Consider the following 22,870-nt stretch of genomic DNA (forward strand, 5'->3'; position numbering starts at 1 on the left):
AATTCTCGGGCTTCAGACTCAGAGCTCAGTGCTGCTCTCTCCTTTACTCTACAGCGGTGTGTGCTGCTGTGCTGCCCGCAGACCAACACCAGTGATGGATTCAGTGCTGCTGAAATTACGGAATATGGAGTTTTATACACCCTGATCTGATTTACGAGTGTTTCATCACAGAACGGTACAGTATGATCAGCACAGGCTTATTCTGTTATTGCTGAAGATGTGGTCTATAATGATGATGATGATGATGTGTGTATTATCGGCGGCTTTAATCTCAGTGTTTGATTCTTAAATGAGATTATTACTGTAGTGATGCGAGTCTCCGACTGATGCTGAGACACAGCAGTACAGAACATTCCTGCTTAATATCAGTGAACAGACACTGAGCGCAGATCAGCTGAAATTATCCCTGTCTTTGTGTGTGAGAGAGAGAGAGAAAGAAAGAAAGAGGGGGAGAGAGAGTATGTGTGTGTGTGTGTGTGTGAGCGCGCAGGGTTTGGGGTGTTTGACCCCCTAATTAACTGAAGGGCGTCTAAACAGGACGTCTGAGGGTTTAGCCCTATAAATGGAGAGAGATAGTTTACTCTGATCTGTATGTTGATGAACATTATTAATTATTCAATTATTAGATAATAAATATGGGTTAGCCCACCCCTATAACGGACCATACCATCTCACAGCGCACACTCATTATAGTATACATACACTCCTTCAGTGTGTGCAGAGCTCTCTCTCTCTCTCTCTCTCACACACACACACACACAAAACCTGAACATCATTGATAAGTTAGATGTAATCTATTTAAATATGCAACTTTGGCTGACTGAAGCGTGTGTGTGTGTGTGTGTGTGTGTGTATTACACAAAGTGATAATCCTGAAAAAATATTTGTGTAAGTGTGTGTCTCTCTCTTATGCTCTGTGTGTGTGTGTGTGTGATCTGCCGTTTCTTTAGCCTCTGTGCTGAATGTGACGCCGGTGTGTGATTCGGACAGTGTTCAGCGCTCACACTGCTGAAGGTGTTTCCTCACTCAGAGTCTCTGTCTTGTTTACAGTCTGAAGATCTGAACTCTGAAATCCGTCAGCCTCTTCCAGAACAGCAGAGATCCTCCAGTGTTCAGCTATAATGAGGCAGAATAGAGCGAGTTTCTCCTTAAACCCAGCAGAATAATCTCGTCAAAAGGAAACACAAGATTATTTTTCTCCACCAGTGTGTGTGTGTGTGTGTGTGTGTGTGTGTGTGTGTTCTGCTCTTCATCAACACTGTGCAGAGCTGAAGCCGTGTCTCAGTGTGTTTGATATGGGTTTATGGACAGTGTAAAGCAGAAACTGCAGCTCTCACTGCGCTTCAGAGATCCGCTGCTGCTTTACCGTGTTTGATGGTGATGTTTTGGTTTCTTGAATTTGTCCAAGACAGAACTGGTCTCCGCCTGTGGTCCACACACACACACACACACACACACACACACACACACACACACACACACACACACACACACACACACACACCTCTGCTGTATAATTATCTCCAACAGACCAGCCTCTGCTTATTTCTCACACTCAGACTCTGTTCCTGTCCTCATCTGATGTTGCTCTGCTGTCTTTGTGATGGTCTGTGCTGCTCCTCAGCCTGGACACTTTTAGGCTCAATACTGTAAATAAAGAAGGCTTCAGACGTGTTATTATCATCAGTCTTTACAGGGTTGTTCTCATGTGTTTAACGGTGAGTGAGAGTTAAACAGCAGCTCAGCGGTGTCCAGCTCGCTCTGCTCAGACTTATAATGTAAAATTCTTCTACATCAGTGATATTTCCCATTCGCTGAGGGTCGTGGTTTACTGCAGCCTGCACTGATCCAGGACCAGCTCAGATTCTGCTGCTGATATTAATGACTCCTATATTTCTGGAGAGTTTTCAGCTCTTGATGTAAGCCTGTGCAGTGGTCAGCGAGCCGTAATCAGTGTTTACTGTAGAGTCACTATCATTACTGCTGATCCTCTGTGTTTGCACCATACTCTGATACGCCTGGCCTATAGCAGTGCACTTACACACTCTGAGCACACGGATAACACTGCAGTGAAGAAGTGAATGAATCAAGCTATATTATTGAGAAATGATCAGGCAGCAGCAGAATTACTGTCATGTATGTGTGTGTGTGTGTGTGTGTGTGTCGCTCTAACGCTTGTGTTGTGTGTTTTATTTCAGTGAATCACAGGAAAAGGATGAAGGAATGATCTGTGAGCCTCACACACACAAGAATGCGCATTAAATACACCATTTCTGTCATCTTTATCGTGGCTTTGGTCATCATAGAAAAGGAGAACAACATTATTTCCAAGTAGGTGCATCTGCAGTTCTGTTTCATTACGAGAGGGTCATCAGAGAGCAGACACCAGCAGATGCTGACGCTCTAATGTGTAACAGTGTTCTCCTGAACAGATGCAGAGGTCCACATTAGATCAGACATCAGATGCTCAGTTCAGGATCTAGTGTGGCTCAGAGAGACACTGGATGAGTCTGGTCGGCCGCTGTAGGGCCCCGGTTCCCTGATTCACTGCTGATTTCTATTGAAGCTGCTCTTCAGTGCAGTCCAGCTAGATTCAGTGCTTTCATCATCGCCTGCTTGGGTAGTGTTGACTGGCACGATTGGCTTTCAGACCAAAAAGACTCAGTTCGGTTCTGTCAGTATTGGGTTTTCTGCTGTCATATTAGCACAGGATGACTTTAACATGTTTAGAAGTCAGCAACAATAGCTCAAGTCAGAGTGATAACCATACACCTTCATAAACCTTCATTAATCATTCAGTCTGACTGTGTGTAGAGCAGAAGACTGCAGTGTTGAGGAGAGGATCCCGCGTCAGTGTTGATGGTTTGCTCTGTGTTTAGGGTGTCTGATAAGCTGACCCCGAGGCTGACTCCGCTGACCCCAAGACTGACCCCGCTGACCCCTCTGCCATCCACCAATGTCTCAGAGCAGTTGCAGAGCTCCACCGGCCCGCTCCTGGACAGCACCGCGGGGCAGAGGCATGTGCTCCTGCTGGCCGGCACCCGCACCGGCTCTTCCTTTGTGGGCGAGTTCTTCAACCAGCTGGGCCCTGAGGTGTTCTACCTGTTCGAGCCGCTGTGGCATGTGGAGCGCATGCTGACGGTGGAGAGCGGCGGCACTAACGCGAGCGTGGCAGCGCCAGCGTACCGGGACGTCCTGCGGCAGCTGCTCCTGTGCAACTTCTCTCTGCTGGAGGACTTCATGGAGCCGCGGCCGCAGGAGCACGTCACCGCTGCGCTGTTCCGCCGCGAGTCCAGCCGAGCGCTGTGTGAAGAGCCCGTCTGCACACTGCCTGCCCGGAGAGTGTTCGAGCGCTACCGCTGCCGGGTGCGTCGCTGCGGCCCGCTCAACCTGACGCTGGCCGGACAGTCCTGTCTGCAGAGGCGGCACCGCGCCATCAAGACGGTGCGGGTGCGGCAGCTGGAGACGCTGCGCCCACTGGCCGAGGACCCGCGGCTGCACATGCGCTTCATCCAGCTGGTGCGGGACCCACGTGCCGTCCTGGCATCCCGCATGGTGGCGTTCTCCAGCAGGTACCGCAGCTGGCAGCGCTGGGCCGCAGGCGAGGAGCTGCCACTGGACCAGGACGAGGTGCGCAAACTCAGAGCCAACTGCGACAACATCCGCATGTCGGCCGAGCTCGGGCTCCAGCAGCCGGCGTGGCTCCGCGGGCGCTACATGCTAGTGCGCTATGAGGACATCGCACGGTTCCCCATGCGCAAAGCTGCAGAGATGTACGCCTTCACCGGGATCCCCTTCACAGCGCAGGCGGAGCAGTGGATCCTCAAGAACACGCAGGCGTCGCAGGAGGCCAGCGGCGTCTACTCCACCCAGAAAAACTCCTCGCAGCAGGTGGAGAAGTGGAGGCGCAGCGTGAGCTTCCGGCTGGTGCAGCTGGTGCAGGAGGAGTGCAGCGCCACCATGAGGCTGTTCGGCTACAGACCCGCAGAGAACCAGCAGATGCTGAGCGACACATCTCTGAGTCTGATCGAGGACAGAACATTCCTGTGACTGAAGAAGATCCCCGTCCACACCTGCAGCAGTATTGGACGACCAGTGTGTGTGTGTGTGTGCGTGTGTGTGTGTGCGTGTGTGTGTGTGTGTGTGTGTGTGTGTGTGTGTGTGTATCTGTTGTTCAGCTGCACTTTAGATGATTTTTCTGGTAAAAATGCAAAGTTCATTTGAAAAGCAGAAAATATAATGAAGAATGAGCTGTTTTCTACAGTGTGTGTGTGTGTGTGTGTGTGTGTGTGTGTTTCTGCAGCTGGTTTGCAGAACTCTATGATCTTGATCCTCTGATTTCAGCACAGTGTTGTCGTCTTCATTAAGGGCTCTTTTTTAATCTTTTTATAATTATATATGATGTAATAATAATTAATATATAATTATATTCTCACTCCAGGAGTTGTAAACCTCATCTCTCTTCACACACTCCTCACACACACCTCACACACTCCTCACACACACATCACACACACCTCACACACTCCTTAAAGGAGAAATAAAGTTGCCCTGGTTTTGCCTAAAGTGTTGTTGTGTTTTCTGTGTTGTAGACATTATTGTAGTTGAGGTGTTTGGAGTGCTGGACGTGTGTGTGTGTGTGTGTGTGTGTGTGTGTGTGTGTGTGTGTGTGTGTGTGTGAACAGCTCTCTGTCTGCTCTGCGGGACTCAGGAATCGTGTCGCGGGAGGAGTCGTGTTTCTCTTTTAGTTGTTTCTAAATCTGCAAGTGCTCATTACTGCCTACAGTCCAGGAAAACACACAGACCTCAGCCACGGCCCAAGAACACTTGGTAGTGTACACTGCAGTGTGTATTCTCTGGTGTGTGTGTGCTGGGTTTGGAGGATCTGCTCTCTGTGCTGCGGATAATCAGCTGTTTGCTTTATTACTGCGCCGTCTGCTATTTACAGAGCCAGCGGAACCATACATGCTCATTACACACACACACACACACACACACACACACACACTGCCCCTCCTGTGTGCGGTGCAGACTGGGGCACAAAGCAGGCCTCGCCCTCCACCCACCCACACACACACACACACACACACACACACACAGGGGCATACAAACACATACACACACACTCAGTCACTTACAGATACACACTCACTGCACACACAGGCACATGCGCACGTGCGCACACACACACACACACACACGCACACACACAATGCAGCAATGATCAGCCCATGCAGACACACATCAGAGCATCATGGGAGGATGAGGATGAGGATGAGGCTGCTTTAGACTGCTGTGATGAGCAGGGTCTGAGGGTGTGTGAGTGTGTGTGTGTGTGTGTGTGTGTGTGTGTGTGGTCAGAGCAAATATAGCAGCGCAGCAACGTCCTCCACCGTCTCCGAGCTCTGTTCCTCAGATGTGCAGCCTGTCATTAATCTCCACCCTTAGCAGAACCACATCAGATCCACAGCGCTGCAGTCTAAACACACACACACACACACACACACACACACACACACCGAGAGAATGTGAAGAGTTTGCAGTGAAGTCTATTCTGAGTGTGAAGACAAACAGAGTGTGTGTGTGTGTGTGTGTGTGTGTGTGTGTACCATGCTGTTAGTGGTGAACATCTGACCTCCGGAAGCAGAAACCGCAGCTGTTTCTGGAGCTCAGAGTGGTCTGGACTGAACCCTGAACACTGGACTCTGCTCTTCCCCAACACAGTGATGATCGTGAGGCCTGATCCAGCGTAACTCCTGACTCCACAGAGACTCCATCAGTGCTCTCTAATGTCCGCTCTCCGTGTTTGCAGATTACTGTCATGTGGTCCCTGCGTCAGGTGATCCCCGCGGCTCTGAACAGGAGGATGATCTGCTGTAGACTCACCACAGAGGAAAACTACAGCAATCTATAATAATAAAGACTCAACAACACAAGACACCCTGCTCAACATGACAGATTAAGGAGTCTGTGCTAGCTTTTTCCAGCTACTTACACACAAAATCTTTTCTTGTCCCACAATTTCTGAAACCTGTTGCTCAAAATGCAAAACTACACAGCAAATCTCCAACCCCAGAAGCTGTTTCTCAGCCCTGAACTCTGTTTTCCATCACATAAAACACTACACACAACTCTACACACAACTCTACACACAACTCTACACACAACTCTCTGCCTACAACACCACTTGCTTTCCTTTTCCAAACACAACACCTCAAAATACTACACTCATTCACCAGGTCACACACACCCACACACACACACACACACACACACACACACACGCACACACACACACACACACACTGGGCAAAACCCTTTAATTCTTCCGCAAAATGAAGCTCTACATTCGAAACACTGTGATTTCTTCTCAAAATGGTGTCTTGTTTTCAAATGACACACACATGCCATCACATCAATACACATGTATAAGAACAGTTGGGCACTGATGTGCTTAATGTAAAACACTATGACCACTTCTCCAGTCATCATACAGTTTTTTGGTTTGCTTACACACTAAAATAGTACACTATTAGCAAAACCCTACACTCAAGAAGCAAAACATCAGCCCATATTTGCACAACTATAAGCACATTGTCAACCTCACACTTGTTGCAAAACTCTACACACAATTAACAAACATCACACACAAACATCTATCATGAGGGCACTTCCTTGCAATACCACAGCACTGACTGTCAAACTAGCGTCTGTGCTAGCCAGTTGGTTCTACACAGTCATCAGGTGTGCAGACTCTTGTTTGATTTATTGTAGACACATTAATCAGGTGTTGAAGCACTATAGAAAGCAGCAGGTGAGTTCATCACTCTTCAACCACAGTGGAGTCAGAAAAAAGAGGAAGCAAATCAGATAATCAATCCATCATATGCAATACATTGTTGACTGGGACCATATGTCTTTCCACTGCTCTGCTCTGGGTCAGAACTGGTTTCAGGAACATCCACATTTCACAGTCCTGTATCTTCCACCATACTCTCCATTCCTAAACCCTATAGAAGAGTTTTCTCGGCATGGCAGTGGAAGGTATATGATCTCCATCTCCAGGCTGAGGTACCCCACATCCAAGCCATGGAGGAGGCCTGTGACCAGATGGAGGTAGCAGCAATACAAGGATGGATTCGTCCTTCAAGACGTTTCTTTCCAAAGTGTCTTGCTAAAGACAGCATTGTGATGTTGATGAAATTCTCTGGCCAGATCCAGCTAGGTGAAGAGACGATGTCTAGTGTGTTTTTCGTAACAGTGAACTTTCAGTGCAATATGTGACAGTACCACTCTTCATACTGTTACAGTACCATGGATCTCCACGTCAATGTTTTGGGCATGATGAGAAATGGATAAGTTTCTTCAGTGTGCTACATTGGTGTTGTGTAGTGTTTGGTGGATTTACTTTATATTTGTAATGTGTTGATGGTAGCCTACTCTAATCACAGGGAAGTAGAATTGCTTAAAGTGTTTAAGGTTCATCACAGCAGAGTGTAACTCGTGCAAACAGAGTATAGTCACAGTGAAACGTGTTTCTAATGGTCAAAATGTGTGGTTTTTAAACACAAGTGTAGAGTTTTTACAAGATTGTTTAATTAAGCAAAGGATCTGTAGTGTTGTGCTAACTGTGTGTATTGTTTTTAAAATCATGCTGAAACAATCCAAAAACAACTGTAATGACTTACTGTAAGCCTTTTATTGTTCAGTGTTCCTCTTACTACAGACAGTACACAGGCCTACAGAAGCGCACTGTATTTCAGAATACTGTTCCCTACTGAAAAAACAGCTTAAACCAGCCTAGGCTGGTTGGCTGGTTTTAGAGGGGTTTTGGCCACTTTCAGGCTGGTATCCAGCCATTTCCAGCCTGGTCTTAGTTGGTCAGGCTGGAAAATGACCAGCTAAAACCAGCTTGACCAACTTGCCAGGCTGGAAGCCCAGCCAAAACCAGCTATGTCCAGCTTAAACCAGGCTGGTCAAGCTGGTTTTAGCTGGATTTAGCTGGTCATCTTCCAGCCTGACCAGCTAAGACCAGGCTGGAAACCAGCCTGAAAGTGGCCAAAACCCCTCTAAAACCAGGCTGGTCAACCAGCTAAAACCAACCAACCAGCCTAGGCTGGTTTAAGCTGGATTTTTCAGCAGGGTTTTTATACAAAACACACAAATACCAAATATATTGACTGTATTTTCCCCACAAAAACAGTGTAGACAGTGTTCATCCCAACCAACACACAGTTGCACATAATGTGGTCTACTATAATGTTTCCTGAATGTTTTCTTCTGATTAAAAGAATCACGCTTCAACTGATGTGTCTAAGTTTAATGTCTTCATGGTTATCATCGTCATCATCATCATGACATCTTCATGTTATTTTGACAACGCTGGAACAGCGTGACACCCATTGCACACCATATCTAGACATTTTACATGATGACACCGTGAAAAAACAAACAAATAAAAACCATCACATACATAAGGTCAATGTTTGCTTCTCCTTACAGCAGTTTAACTGAACATGTTTATTATTGAACCAGCATTAATACACTGTTCTAAACTTCCCAAATCAGCTGGTAGAACACAAACAAAAAAACAACACACCTTGTGCATCTTCTAATCAAAGTTCAGGAGTCATTAAGATGTTTTCAGTTTGTTCTTCTTTTATATTAAACCATACAAAGTTCCTTTTCTTCTTTCCAAAAGCACACGCTGCTCGTGAGAACTGCTCATATTAACTTCCTGTTTAACTGATAATCACACGGCTAACAAGATCACGTGACAGTAAACTAAATCTACCTCTGTATCACCTGTAGGTGTCACTTTTATCCAATTTCGAATACAATCGTTTCCCAACAGCATTAATAACATATAAAATGATTTATAACCAGAATATCTCTCCACAAAAACAACGAAACATTTCAAGGAAAATATAAACCTTTACGTTGACAGCTACACGACATATGCCATCAACTGAAGTATTTACTGAATACAGTTACAGTAAAAAACAAACAGAAAACAGCTATACTGCATCCTCTGTTCTGTGTTGGTCTGGTCAGGCAGTGGGGAAATGTCACCTTGTATGGCGAATCAAGCCATGAAAAGCATCACCTGCTATAGTTTGGAGAAGGGGTACACGTGTGGGTGGATTTCAGTCATAGACGTTCCATCCCCAGGCAGAAACAAAATCCTCAATAGGATAGAGGAATGGAGAATATGGAGGGAGATAAACAACTAAAAACATGGGTGGGCTGTGAGCCAGTTATGAACCAGAACCTCTGATTTCTAAATGTCAATTCTGTGTGACAGGTGTTTACCTGTGTGATGAGTTAGTATGCAAAGTAGGACAGCTGACTTTACAGTTGTGAATGACAGTGTGTTCCTTGTGAAAACAAGAGCTTTTCTGCATGAGAATTGTGCCAAATGCAGAGAATAGTGTGTAGTGTGTGAAAAAAAGTGTGTTTTTAACCTGCAATTTGAGTGTAAAGCAGGAACTGTGCTTGTAGTTTAGCAGAATTGGTTCAGGGGGTTGCTGGATCAGTTAGGGTTAGGGTTCATTGTGTCTGAAGTACAAGTAATTGTGTGTAAACAATTAGGAAAAACTGTAATGACCTCCAGAGCGTCTGGAGTGTGTCAAGAGCATCTGTTCTCCGCGTCTCATGGCTTCAAACGCCCCCATGTGTTCATTGTGTGTCAGTGTTGTCTTATAAAGAAAAGACTGAAGCAGCTTCTTCTACCGCAGTAAATTCTGTTTTTACTGTTGATATTTGGTACCCGTTTAATCAGGAAGTGTTGATGTTGTTCTCTTTGACTCGTTGGATGGAAACCCTGCTTTATTCACACATCATTCATGCCTTATTCCAGTTTTGCACATAAATTAAATTAATATATTTGGATGGAAACATATCTATTGCCTACATTTCAGTTACACACAGAACAAAGTCACGTTCGAGAATGGCTTGTCCTGTTTTAATAAATAATTATCTTAAATTTACTGCCCTTCGACAGGGACATGTGGTGGAACTAGATAAATGGGATATTACTCGATCTAAAAACTATTGTTTAAATACTTTAAATGTAAAATTCCGCATTCACTTGAGCAGCTGTTTCCCTAATGCAGTGGTGCTGCTTTATTAAATATCTGCTCATATCTGCTGTAACTCTGCATGAGCACATCAAGTTCAGCTGGAGACAGAAACGCTGATCAACCTGACAGCCGACGAGAAAACGAAACAAGCGCAGACAGTGGACAAATGAAACTATTTATTCAATCAACTAACACATCTCTAGAATAAACTAAAATTAACTTTGTAATCAAATATAATATTGCCATAACTGTGACACAACTAGATTTTGATACCATTCTCTACACAGACATGGACTAGCTCAACAATTGGACAGTGATTTAATTCAAGTTTGTCTGGAAACACTAACATCAGGAGCTCGATAAACACATTATAGCTGATTATGTTAACCAACTGAGCCTGGTTTCTCTCCAGGTTTTTAATTCTTCACTTTCGCCAATTGGTGAAGTTTTTTCCTCTCCGCTGTCGCCACTGGCTTGCATGATTCGGGATCTGTGGAGCTGCGCATCGATGGATTTGCTCTTCAGTGTTTGGATTCTCAGTAGTGAATATTAAACTACTGTATTGAATATTATTACTACTATATTCTGAACTGAGCTAGACTGAACTGAACTTCAACCCTACAAACTGAACTGACACCGTTTCAGTTTACTCTGATCTTCTATGTGAAGCTGCTTTGACACAATCTACACTGTAAAAGCGCTATACAAATAAAGGGGAATTGATTTGAATTGAAAAAATATATTAAAAAATATTTCTACTATACCCATTGCCATGAACCTAAATAGAAGCGATGTTTTGGCATTGTTATTTCTGGACAACAGTATGTTGGTGGCCAACATGAAGTCACCTAACAGCATGCCATAAGTGAAAATGCATTGGGTTGACGAGAACGAGATGAATTTTTCACACTTTTTAAAGAAATCCTTAATGATGAAGACTGTGAATGGAGTAATCTTAAAATTCAAATGTTTTGCTAATTAATATATGAATATAAAATAGCAAACTCTACTCACTGGCTTTTCACCTGTGGACTTTCACAGTATTTACACTGCATTACATTGATTTATTTTGATGACCTGTTTACATTTATCATCTTTTAAAGGAGACTCGTATCTGATTGTCTGCATTTACACAACACACAGCAAAAGGCGTAGTGACCAGGAAAAAAAAAAGAGCGGGCGCTGACTGACAGCTGATAATAAAAGAGCGCTCTTCTCCATTCCTGTATTTAATCTGTTCGCATGGTTTAATTATTTATTTTCTGTTTGAAGTTGTTTTACTATAGTTTATGACAGAAACATTCTCATTTGGCCATCTTCTTTTAATATAGGCCTTTTTAAACCAGTAGGCATCTCACTGTCATGTTGATATCGTGATTTATGCGTGTGATGTATACAACAGTATTATTTAGATTAGTTATGTTGGTGGATGTTGCGCTCTCTGTCTCTCTCGTGAACATGTTTAAATACTTGAGCTACATGGCAATATAAAAGCTTGTTTTAGTCCTTGTGTTGAATTTGGTCGCTTGAACCTGTACTGCACTTCAACAATACGGCTTTCAGCACATCTAAAATGTTGTTCCATCACGTGGTAGTGTCCATGGGTAATTTGTGTGGCTGCAGTAGCTGCATGGTCTGCTTGGACATGAATAACACAACAGCCTTTGAGCTCCGGTGAGAAAAAAAGCGGTTACGTCACACCTGCCCGTCCAACCGAGTGACATGTACAACACAGAGGTCAGCCGTACCAGGTGAGTACAAAGCACTTCATTTACGGTTCAAATTCAGTAACGCTTCCAATCTTCAATGCTTATTTCACCCTCACGCTCCATCATGATAACATCTGAGATCTCGTGACACCCCTACTATGGATGCTTTAAAGTCAATAACATCCTCCACAACTCGGACCTTAAGACAGTGTTTGGGTGGAGGCAGATCAGTGGTTGATGGCTCAGGAAAATTCAATGCATCATGAACTGTGTCTTTAAAGTAGACATCAAGTTATTTTCATAGTTCAATTACTACAACTGGCATAGGCCGATCATGAAATATTTCTAACATTAACAAGCCAGTATGTGGTTTATCAGCAATCAAAGAAAATACAGTAGTCAAAAAGACTAATCTAAATATTATCTATACATATATTTATAGACTAAAACTAAAGCATACATAATATAGATTACATTTAAATGAACTTTTAAAATAACAGCAAATCAGTATGGGGATGATATTAATAATGGTATGACTTCTGCTGAAATTATTTAGATATATTGGAGATTAGGGTTAGGGTTAGAAAAAATTACAACAACTCCCCCCATCCTAGCACTTTGTCTAGGGCGGTTTGAGGTAGGGAGATTGAGGCTGCGTGCACGGGCCCACGCTTGTCTGACTATATACCATAAGAGCATTGATCTTCTACCTCCCGTGTAGGAGGTTGGCCTTGTCTGGGCTTCGGGCTTACGGCTTGATGAGGACGTGTTTTTGTGTTGTTGATTTTGTTTTTGGGTTTGGTTTGGTTTTGGTGTTTTTGGGTTTGGTTTTGGTGTTTTTGGACGCTGTCGGGATCGATTGGGTGAGGGTTGGGGTTTGTTTCTCTTCTTCCTACTCCCTCAAGACCAGTTGTGAGAGGGAAATGTTTAAGACACTTCATCAGTAGTGTACCTCAGATTCATCGGGTGTTTCGACTCTTTAAACACTAGACACCCTCGTATGAGGCGATCAGCTCTGGTTGATCAATCCCAGGCTAGTGTCTTCTTGCCAATTCTGTTATAGGGGTTTGACCAGATCCTCAATCTGTTTATTTTGGGTTCTGGTGTTTTTTTGGTCCAAGTTAGGTGTTTTAGGGTTTTTTTGTGTTTTTCCACACGTTTAGGGTTACGACTGGGTTAGGGTTATGCCCTTTGGTCACGAGTGGTTGGGTTTAGGGTTTGGTGTGGGTGTGGGTTGTCCTGCCCGAAATTACTTGGTCTAACGGACTGTACCCTTTGGTTACTGACGGTTGGGGTTAGGGTGTGGTGTGGGTCGTCCTGGCCAAAATTACTTGGCATTAACGAAATTGCTTGGCGTGAAGGACTGAGCCCTTTGGTTACTGACGGTTGGGTTTAGGGTTTGGTGTGGGTTGTCCTGGCCGAAATTACTTGGCATTAACGAAATTGCTTGGCGTGAAGGACTGTACCCTTTGGTTACTGACGGTTAGGGTTAGGGTTAGGGTTAGGGTTAGGGTTAGGGTTAGGGTTAGGGTTAGGTTAGAAAAAATTACAACAACTCCCCCCATCCTAGCACTTTGTCTAGGGCGGTTTGAGGTAGGGAGATTGAGGCTGCGTGCACGGGCCCACGCTTGTCTGACTATATACCATAAGAGCATTGATCTTCTACCTCCTGTGTAGGAGGTTGGCCTTGTCTGGGCTTCGGGCTTACGGCTTGATGAGGACGTGTTTTTGTGTTGTTGATTTTGTTTTTGGTTTTGGTGTTTTTGGGTTTGGTTTTGGTGTTTTTGGACGCTGTCGGGATCGATTGGGTGAGGGTTGGGGTTTGTTTCTCTTCTTCTTCCTACTCCCTCAAGACCAGTTGTGAGAGGGAAATGTTTAAGACACTTCATCAGTAGTGTACCTCAGATTCATCGGGTGTTTCGACTCTTTAAACACTAGACACCCTCGTCTGAGGCGATCAGCTCTGGTTGATCAATCCCAGGCTAGTGTCTTCTTGCCAATTCTGTTATAGGGGTTTGACCAGATCCTCAATCTGTTTATTTTGGGTTCTGGTGTTTTTTTGGTCCAAGTTAGGTGTTTTAGGGTTTTTTTGTGTTTTTCCACACGTTTAGGGTTACGACTGGGTTAGGGTTATGCCCTTTGGTCACGAGTGGTTGGGTTTAGGGTTTGGTGTGGGTGTGGGTTGTCCTGCCCGAAATTACTTGGTCTAACGGACTGTACCCTTTGGTTACTGACGGTTGGGGTTAGGGTGTGGTGTGGGTCGTCCTGGCCAAAATTACTTGGCATTAACGAAATTGCTTGGCGTGAAGGACTGAGCCCTTTGGTTACTGACGGTTGGGTTTAGGGTTTGGTGTGGGTTGTCCTGGCCGAAATTACTTGGCATTAACGAAATTGCTTGGCGTGAAGGACTGTACCCTTTGGTTACTGACGGTTGGGTTTAGGGTTTGGTGTGGGTCGTCCTGGCCAAAATTACTTGGCATTAACGAAATTGCTTGGCGTGAAGGACCGTACCCTTTGGTTACTGACGGTTGGGTTTAGGGTTTGGTGTGGGTTGTCCTGCCTGAAATTACTTGGCATAACGAAACTACTTGGCATAACGGACTGTACCCTATGGTTACTGACGGTTGGGTTTAGGGTTTGGTGTGGGTTGTCCTGGCCGAAATTACTTGGCATTAACGAAATTGCTTGGCGTGAAGGACTGAGCCCTTTGGTTACTGACGGTTGGGTTTAGGGTTTGGTGTGGGTTGTCCTGGCCGAAATTACTTGGCATTAACGAAATTGCTTGGCGTGAAGGACTGTACCCTTTGGTTACTGACGGTTAGGGTTAGGTTAGGGTTAGGGTTAGGTTTAGAAAAATTACAACAACTCCCCCCATCCTAGCACTTTGTCTAGGGCGGTTTGAGGTAGGGAGATTGAGGCTGCGTGCACGGGCCCACGCTTGTCTGACTATATACCATAAGAGCATTGATCTTCTACCTCCTGTGTAGGAGGTTGGCCTTGTCTGGGCTTCGGGCTTACGGCTTGATGAGGACGTGTTTTTGTGTTGTTGATTTTGTTTTTGGTTTTGGTGTTTTTGGGTTTGGTTTTGGTGTTTTTGGACGCTGTCGGGATCGATTGGGTGAGGGTTGGGGTTTGTTTCTCTTCTTCTTCCTACTCCCTCAAGACCAGTTGTGAGAGGGAAATGTTTAAGACACTTCATCAGTAGTGTACCTCAGATTCATCGGGTGTTTCGACTCTTTAAACACTAGACACCCTCGTCTGAGGCGATCAGCTCTGGTTGATCAATCCCAGGCTAGTGTCTTCTTGCCAATTCTGTTATAGGGGTTTGACCAGATCCTCAATCTGTTTATTTTGGGTTCTGGTGTTTATTTGGTCCAAGTTAGGCGTTTTAGGGGTTTTTTGTGTTTTTCCACACGTTTAGGGTTACGACTGGGTTAGGGTTATGCCCTTTGGTCACGAGTGGTTGGGTTTAGGGTTTGGTGTGGGTGTGGGTTGTCCTGCCCGAAATTACTTGGTCTAACGGACTGTACCCTTTGGTTACTGACGGTTGGGGTTAGGGTGTGGTGTGGGTCGTCCTGGCCAAAATTACTTGGCATTAACGAAATTGCTTGGCGTGAAGGACTGAGCCCTTTGGTTACTGACGGTTGGGTTTAGGGTTTGGTGTGGGTTGTCCTGGCCGAAATTACTTGGCATTAACGAAATTGCTTGGCGTGAAGGACTGTACCCTTTGGTTACTGACGGTTGGGTTTAGGGTTTGGTGTGGGTCGTCCTGGCCAAAATTACTTGGCATTAACGAAATTGCTTGGCGTGAAGGACCGTACCCTTTGGTTACTGACGGTTGGGTTTAGGGTTTGGTGTGGGTTGTCCTGCCTGAAATTACTTGGCATAACGAAACTACTTGGCATAACGGACTGTACCCTATGGTTACTGACGGTTGGGTTTAGGGTTTGGTGTGGGTTGTCCTGGCCGAAATAACTTGGCATAACGAAATTGTTTGGCGTGAAGGACTGTACCCTTTGGTTACTGACGGTTGGGTTTAGGGTTTGACGTGGGTTGTCCTGCCTGAAATTACTTGGCCTAACGGACTGTACCCTTTAGTTAGTAACGGTTGAGTTTAGGGTTTGAGTGCAGGGTAAAGGTTTAGTTGAAATGTATTTTTCTCGAGAGGTCCGAGGTTTTAGAAGTTTCCAAAAGATCCAATTGGTATGTAGGTGGTGTTGGTGCGCAATGTGCTCGTTGTGTGGAGGTGCTAATCACCAGTAGAAAATTGGGCTTCAATTAAGGCCTGTTTGCCCCAGGCCACCGTCCCCTGCGTGCTGTCCAAGTGGACTCAGGGGGGGCTGAATACTCACCACTCCCCCAAGTGACCTTTTGTTAACACCGCAAGGTTACCCAGATCACCCGAGGTCGAGGTTCAAACTGGCGGTCATATTCGGTAAAATATAACAAGCTTCTACCCGTTTTCTCCTCTAGGGGCAATGCGAGAACCAAACCGACATCATCCTCCCCGAGGACAACCGTTGGGAGCATTGACCCTGAGGAGAAAGGCAGAAAAGCTGCCGACTGGGTGTTTGAGCGCAGTATTCTCCAGGATGGTAACCTGGCAGGGGAGACACCATGATCGAGGTCTGGCGGGGGAGACACCATGATCGAGAAGGTGCGGTTTGGTTGAGGCCCTTGTTTGAGGATTGTAATTACTTCAGATGTTTTTTAGTATTCATTCTGTTGTTTAAACTTTATTGTCTGTTTATTTATTGACTTGTTGCGTGTTTCTCGACTTATTTTGAGGGATAACTTGTGCCTTTCTTTTTGTTTGACTGTTTTTATGCCTTATTTAAGGATTTTGACTGTTTTTATGTTATATTGAGGTGTTCCACTACTCCTTACGATATCTTCACTTGTTTGTTTAACTTGCATCTTCACTCTTTTTCGGGAGAGTTCGGTTTTCTTCTTTTCTTCTTCTTCTTCTTCTTGCTCTTCTGTCTTCTTTGTATGGTTTGTTGTTTGTTTTTGGTATTCCATCTGTTGCCTTAACTTTATTGTCTATTTATTTATTGACTGGTTTGCTTATTTCTTAACTTATTTTGAGGGAAAATTTGTGCATTTCTGTTTGTTTGACTGTTTTGTGCCTTATTTAAAGATTTCGGCTGTTTGTATGTTATAGTAAGACGTTTTTGTGGGTTGTCCTGCCCGAGATTACTTGGCATGAAGGACTGTACCCTTTGGTCACTGACGGTTGGTTTTAGGGTTTGAGTGCAGGGTGAGGGTTTAGTTGAAGTTATTTTTTCCGTAGAGGTCCAAGTTTTTAGAAGTTTCCAGAAGATCCAATTGTTAAAACGAGGTTGTCCGATTGGTGTAGTTGTGGTGTTGGTTAACTTTATTGTCTGTTGATTTATTGACTTGTTTGCTTGTTTCTTAGCTTATTTTGGAAGGAAAATTTGTGCATTTCTGTTTGTTTGACTGTTTTGTGCCTTATTTAAAGATTTCGACTGTTTGAGTGCAGGGTGAAGGTTTAGTTGAAGTTATTTTTTCCAGAGAGGTTCCAAGGTTTTAGAAGTTTCCAGAATATCCAGTTGTTAAGACGAGGTTGTCCGATTGGTGTAAGTGGTGTTGGTTAATTTTATTGTCTGTTTATTTTATTGACTGTTTGTATGTTATAGTAAGACGTTTCACTACTCCTTATGATATCTTCACTGGTTTACTTGTGTCTTCACTCTTTTTCGGGAGAGTTCGGTTTTCTTCTTTTTCTTCTTCCTCTTCATCTCTTCTTCTTCTTTTTGCTCTTCTGTCTTATTTAAACTTGTGCATTTCTGTTTGTTTGACTGTTTTGTGCCTCATTTAAAGATTTCGACTGTTTGTATGTTATAGTAAGACGTTTTTGTGGGTTGTCCAGCCCGAAATTACTTGGCATGAAGGACTGTACCCTTTGGTAACTAACGGTTGGTTTTAGGTTTTGAGTGCAGGGTGAAGGTTTAGTTGAAGTTATTTTTTCGTAGAGGTCCAAGTTTTGAAGAAGTTTACAGAAGATCCAATTGTTAAAACGAGGTTGTCCGATTGGTGTAAGTGGTGTTGGTTAATTTTATTGTCGGCTTATTTTATTGACTGTTTGTACGTTATAGTAAGATGTTTCACTACTCCTTATGCTATCTTCACTGGTTTACTTGTATCTTCACTCTTTTTCGGGAGAGTTCGGTCTTCTTCTTTTAATTCTTCTTTTACTTCTTTTACTTCTTCTTTACTTCTTTTTCTTCTTCTTTTTCTTCTTGTTTATCAAGCGAACCAGAAGGTGTTAGGCCTGTCTGGGCCACCCGCCTTCCTTAAGCCCGTCTGGGTCTGGGTTCGTCTCTCTCCCCCCACACATTCCCCCCCTGTCGAAACAGAAGGGGAAGCCAGGGGGAGCCAGTCAAAGTTAACGAAATGATACGGAAGGATGAATAGGTGCCCTTGAGATGTATCCTGTGCATAAACTGGTATATGTCAAGTCCGATGGCTCTGGCGAGGTTAGGTTTAGAAAAAATTACAACAACTCCCCCCATCCTAGCACTTTGTCTAGGGCGGTTTGAGGTAGGGAGATTGAGGCTGCGTGCACGGGCCCACGCTTGTCTGACTATATACCATAAGAGCATTGATCTTCTACCTCCTGTGTAGGAGGTTGGCCTTGTCTGGGCTTCGGGCTTACGGCTTGATGAGGACGTGTTTTTGTGTTGTTGATTTTGTTTTTGGTTTTGGTGTTTTTGGGTTTGGTTTTGGTGTTTTTGGACGCTGTCGGGATCGATTGGGTGAGGGTTGGGGTTTGTTTCTCTTCTTCTTCCTACTCCCTCAAGACCAGTTGTGAGAGGGAAATGTTTAAGACACTTCATCAGTAGTGTACCTCAGATTCATCGGGTGTTTCGACTCTTTAAACACTAGACACCCTCGTCTGAGGCGATCAGCTCTGGTTGATCAATCCCAGGCTAGTGTCTTCTTGCCAATTCTGTTATAGGGGTTTGACCAGATCCTCAATCTGTTTATTTTGGGTTCTGGTGTTTTTTTGGTCCAAGTTAGGTGTTTTAGGGGGTTTTGTGTTTTTCCACACGTTTAGGGTTACGACTGGGTTAGGGTTATGCCCTTTGGTCACGAGTGGTTGGGTTTAGGGTTTGGTGTGGGTTGTCCTGCCCGAAATTACTTGGTCTAACGGACTGTACCCTTTGGTTACTGACGGTTGGGGTTAGGGTGTGGTGTGGGTCGTCCTGGCCAAAATTACTTGGCATTAACGAAATTGGTTGGCGTGAAGGACTGAGCCCTTTGGTTACTGACGGTTGGGTTTAGGGTTTGGTGTGGGTTGTCCTGGCCGAAATTACTTGGCATTAACGAAATTGCTTGGCGTGAAGGACTGTACCCTTTGGTTACTGACGGTTGGGTTTAGGGTTTGGTGTGGGTCGTCCTGGCCAAAATTACTTGGCATTAACGAAATTGCTTGGCGTGAAGGACCGTACCCTTTGGTTACTGACGGTTGGGTTTAGGGTTTGGTGTGGGTTGTCCTGCCTGAAATTAGGGTTAGGGTTAGGGTTAGGTTTAGAAAAAATTACAACAACTCCCCCCATCCTAGCACTTTGTCTAGGGCGGTTTGAGGTAGGGAGATTGAGGCTGCGTGCACGGGCCCACGCTTGTCTGACTATATACCATAAGAGCATTGATCTTCTACCTCCTTTGTAGGAGGTTGGCCTTGTCTGGGCTTCGGGCTTACGGCTTGATGAGGACGTGTTTTTGTGTTGTTGATTTTGTTTTTTGGTTTTGGTGTTTTTGGGTTTGGTTTTGGTGTTTTTGGACGCTGTCGGGATCGATTGGGTGAGGGTTGGTGTTTGTTTCTCTTCTTCCTACTCCCTCAAGACCAGTTGTGAGAGGGAAATGTTTAAGACACTTCATCAGTAGTGTACCTCAGATTCATCGGGTGTTTCGACTCTTTAAACACTAGACACCCTCGTCTGAGGCGATCAGCTCTGGTTGATCAATCCCAGGCTAGTGTCTTCTTGCCAATTCTGTTATAGGGGTTTGACCAGATCCTCAATCTGTTTATTTTGGGTTCTGGTGTTTTTTTGGTCCAAGTTAGGTGTTTTAGGGGTTTTTTGTGTTTTTCCACACGTTTAGGGTTACGACTGGGTTAGGGTTATGGCCTTTGGTCACGAGTGGTTGGGTTTAGGGTTTGGTGTGGGTGTGGGTTGTCCTGCCCGAAATTACTTGGTCTAACGGACTGTACCCTTTGGTTACTGACGGTTGGGGTTAGGGTTTGGTGTGGGTGGTCCTGGCCGAAATTACTTGGCATTAACGAAATTGCTTGGCGTGAAGGACTGTACCCTTTGGTTACTGACGGTTGGGTTTAGGGTTTGGTGTGGGTCGTCCTGGCCAAAATTACTTGGCATTAACGAAATTGCTTGGCGTGAAGGACCGTACCCTTTGGTTACTGACGGTTGGGTTTAGGGTTTGGTGTGGGTTGTCCTGCCTGAAATTACTTGGCATAACGAAACTACTTGGCATAACGGACTGTACCCTATGGTTACTGACGGTTGGGTTTAGGGTTTGGTGTGGGTTGTCCTGGCCGAAATAACTTGGCATAACGAAATTGTTTGGCGTGAAGGACTGTACCCTTTGGTTACTGACGGTTGGGTTTAGGGTTTGACGTGGGTTGTCCTGCCTGAAATTACTTGGCCTAACGGACTGTACCCTTTAGTTAGTAACGGTTGAGTTTAGGGTTTGAGTGCAGGGTAAAGGTTTAGTTGAAATGTATTTTTCCTGAGAGGTCCGAGGTTTTAGAAGTTTCCAAAAGATCCAATTAGTAAAATGATTGGTGTAGGTGGTGTTGGTGCGCAATGTGCTCGTTGTGTGGAGGTGCTAATCACCAGTAGAAAATTGGGCTTCAATTAAGGCCTGTTTGCCCCAGGCCACCGTCCCCTGCGTGCTGTCCAAGTGGACTCAGGGGGGGCTGAATACTCACCACTCCCCCAAGTGACCTTTTGTTAACACCGCAAGGTTACCCAGATCACCCGAGGTCGAGGTTCAAATTGGCGGTCATATTCGGTAAAATATAACAAGCTTCTACCCGTTTTCCCCTCTAGGGGCAATGCGAGAACCAAACCGACATCATCCTCCCCGAGGACAACCGTTGGGAGCATTGACCCTGAGGAGAAAGGCAGAAAAGCTGCCGACTGGGTGTTTGAGCGCAGTATTCTCCAGGATGGTAACCTGGCAGGGGAGACACCATGATCGAGGTCTGGCGGGGGAGACACCATGATCGAGAAGGTGCGGTTTGGTTGAGGCCCTTGTTTGAGGATTGTAATTGCTTCCGATGTTTTTTAGTATTCATTCTGTTGCTTTAACTTTATTGTCTGTTTATTTACTGACTTGTTGCGTGTTTCTCGACTTATTTTGAGGGATAACTTGTGCCTTTCTTTTTGTTTGACTGTTTTATGCCTTATTTAAGGATTTTGACTGTTTTTATGTTATATTGAGGTGTTCCACTACTCCTTACGATATCTTCACTTGTTGTTTGTTTAACTTGCATCTTCACTCTTTTTCGGGAGAGTTCGATTTTCTTCTTTTTCTTCATCTTCTTGCTCTTCTGTCTTCTTTGTATGGCTTGTTGTTTGTTTTTAGTATTCCATCTGTTGCCTTAACTTTATTGTCTATTTATTTATTGACTGGTTTGCTTATTTCTTAACTTATTTTGAGGGAAGATTTGTGCATTTCTGTTTGTTTGACTGTTTTGTGCCTTATTTAAAGATTTCGGCTGTTTGTATGTTATAGTAAGACGTTTTTGTGGGTTGTCCTGCCCAAGATTACTTGGCATGAAGGACTGTACCCTTTGGCAACTGACGGTTGGTTTTAGGGTTTGAGTGCAGGGTGAAGGTTTAGTGTAAGTTATTTTTTCCGTAGAGGTCCAAGTTTTTAGAAGTTTCCAGAAGATCCAATTGTTGAAACGAGGTTGTCCGATTGGTGTAGTTGTGGTGTTGGTTAACTTTATTGTCTGTTGATTTATTGACTGGTTTGCATGTTTCTTAGCTTATTTTGGAAGGAAAATTTGTGCATTTCTGTTTGTTTGACTGTTTTGTGCCTTATTTAAAGATTTTGACTGTTTGAGTGCAGGGTGAAGGTTTTAGTTGAAGTTATTTTTTCCAGAGAGGTTCCAAGGTTTTAGAAGTTTCCAGAATATCCAGTTGTTAAGACGAGGTTGTCCGATTGGTGTAAGTGGTGTTGGTTAATTTTATTGTCTGTTTATTGTATTGACTGTTTGTATGTTATAGTAAGACGTTTCACTACTCCTTATGATATCTTCACTGGTTTACTTGTGTCTTCACTCTTTTTCGGGAGAGTTCGGTTTTCTTCTTTTTCTTCTTCCTCTTCATCTTCTTCTTTTTGCTCTTCTGTCTTATTTAAACTTGTGCATTTCTGTTTGTTTGACTGTTTTGTGCCTCATTTAAAGATTTCGACTGTTTGTATGTTATAGTAAGACGTTTTTGTGGGTTGTCCAGCCCGAGATTACTTGGCATGAAGGACTGTACCCTTTGGTAACTAACGGTTGGTTTTAGGTTTTGAGTGCAGGGTGAAGGTTTAGTTGAAGTTATTTTTTCGTAGAGGTCCAAGTTTTGAAGAAGTTTACAGAAGATCCAATTGTTAAAACGAGGTTGTCCGATTGGTGTAAGTGGTGTTGGTTAATTTTATTGTCGGCTTATTTTATTGACTGTTTGTACGTTATAGTAAGATGTTTCACTACTCCTTATGCTATCTTCACTGGTTTACTTGTATCTTCACTCTTTTTCGGGAGAGTTCGGTCTTCTTCTTTTAATTCTTCTTTTACTTCTTTTACTTCTTCTTTAACTTCTTTTTCTTCTTCTTTTTCTTCTTGTTTATCAAGCGAACCAGAAGGTGTTAGGCCTGTCTGGGCCACCCGCCTTCCTTAAGCCCGTCTGGGTCTGGGTTCGTCTCTCTCCCCCCACACATTCCCCCCCTGTCGAAACAGAAGGGGAAGCCAGGGGGAGCCAGTCAAAGTTAACGAAATGATACGGAAGGATGAATAGGTGCCCTTGAGATGTATCCTGTGCATAA

At 44.3% G+C, this 22,870-nt stretch overlaps 1 protein-coding gene across 1 annotated transcript in view; it reads left to right on the forward strand.

Moving 5' to 3' along the window:
• chst3b (carbohydrate (chondroitin 6) sulfotransferase 3b) overlaps nt 1-4,530 on the forward strand; it is a 4,585-nt gene extending 55 nt beyond the window's left edge. Inside the window, exons 1-3 of the mRNA XM_056447151.1 lie at nt 1-175; nt 2,199-2,331; nt 2,880-4,530. The exon at nt 1-175 is cut by the window's left edge and continues 55 nt beyond it. Of these exons, the coding sequence (XP_056303126.1) occupies nt 2,252-2,331; nt 2,880-4,050 (1,251 nt within the window). The 5' untranslated portion in view covers nt 1-175; nt 2,199-2,251 and the 3' untranslated portion in view covers nt 4,051-4,530. The remainder of the gene's footprint in view (nt 176-2,198; nt 2,332-2,879) is intronic.
• The last annotated feature ends 18,340 nt before the right edge of the window (nt 4,531-22,870 follow it).

The sequence above is a fragment of the Danio aesculapii genome, chromosome 21 (assembly GCF_903798145.1).
Source record: "Danio aesculapii chromosome 21, fDanAes4.1, whole genome shotgun sequence".
NCBI classification, from domain to species: domain Eukaryota; kingdom Metazoa; phylum Chordata; class Actinopteri; order Cypriniformes; family Danionidae; genus Danio; species Danio aesculapii.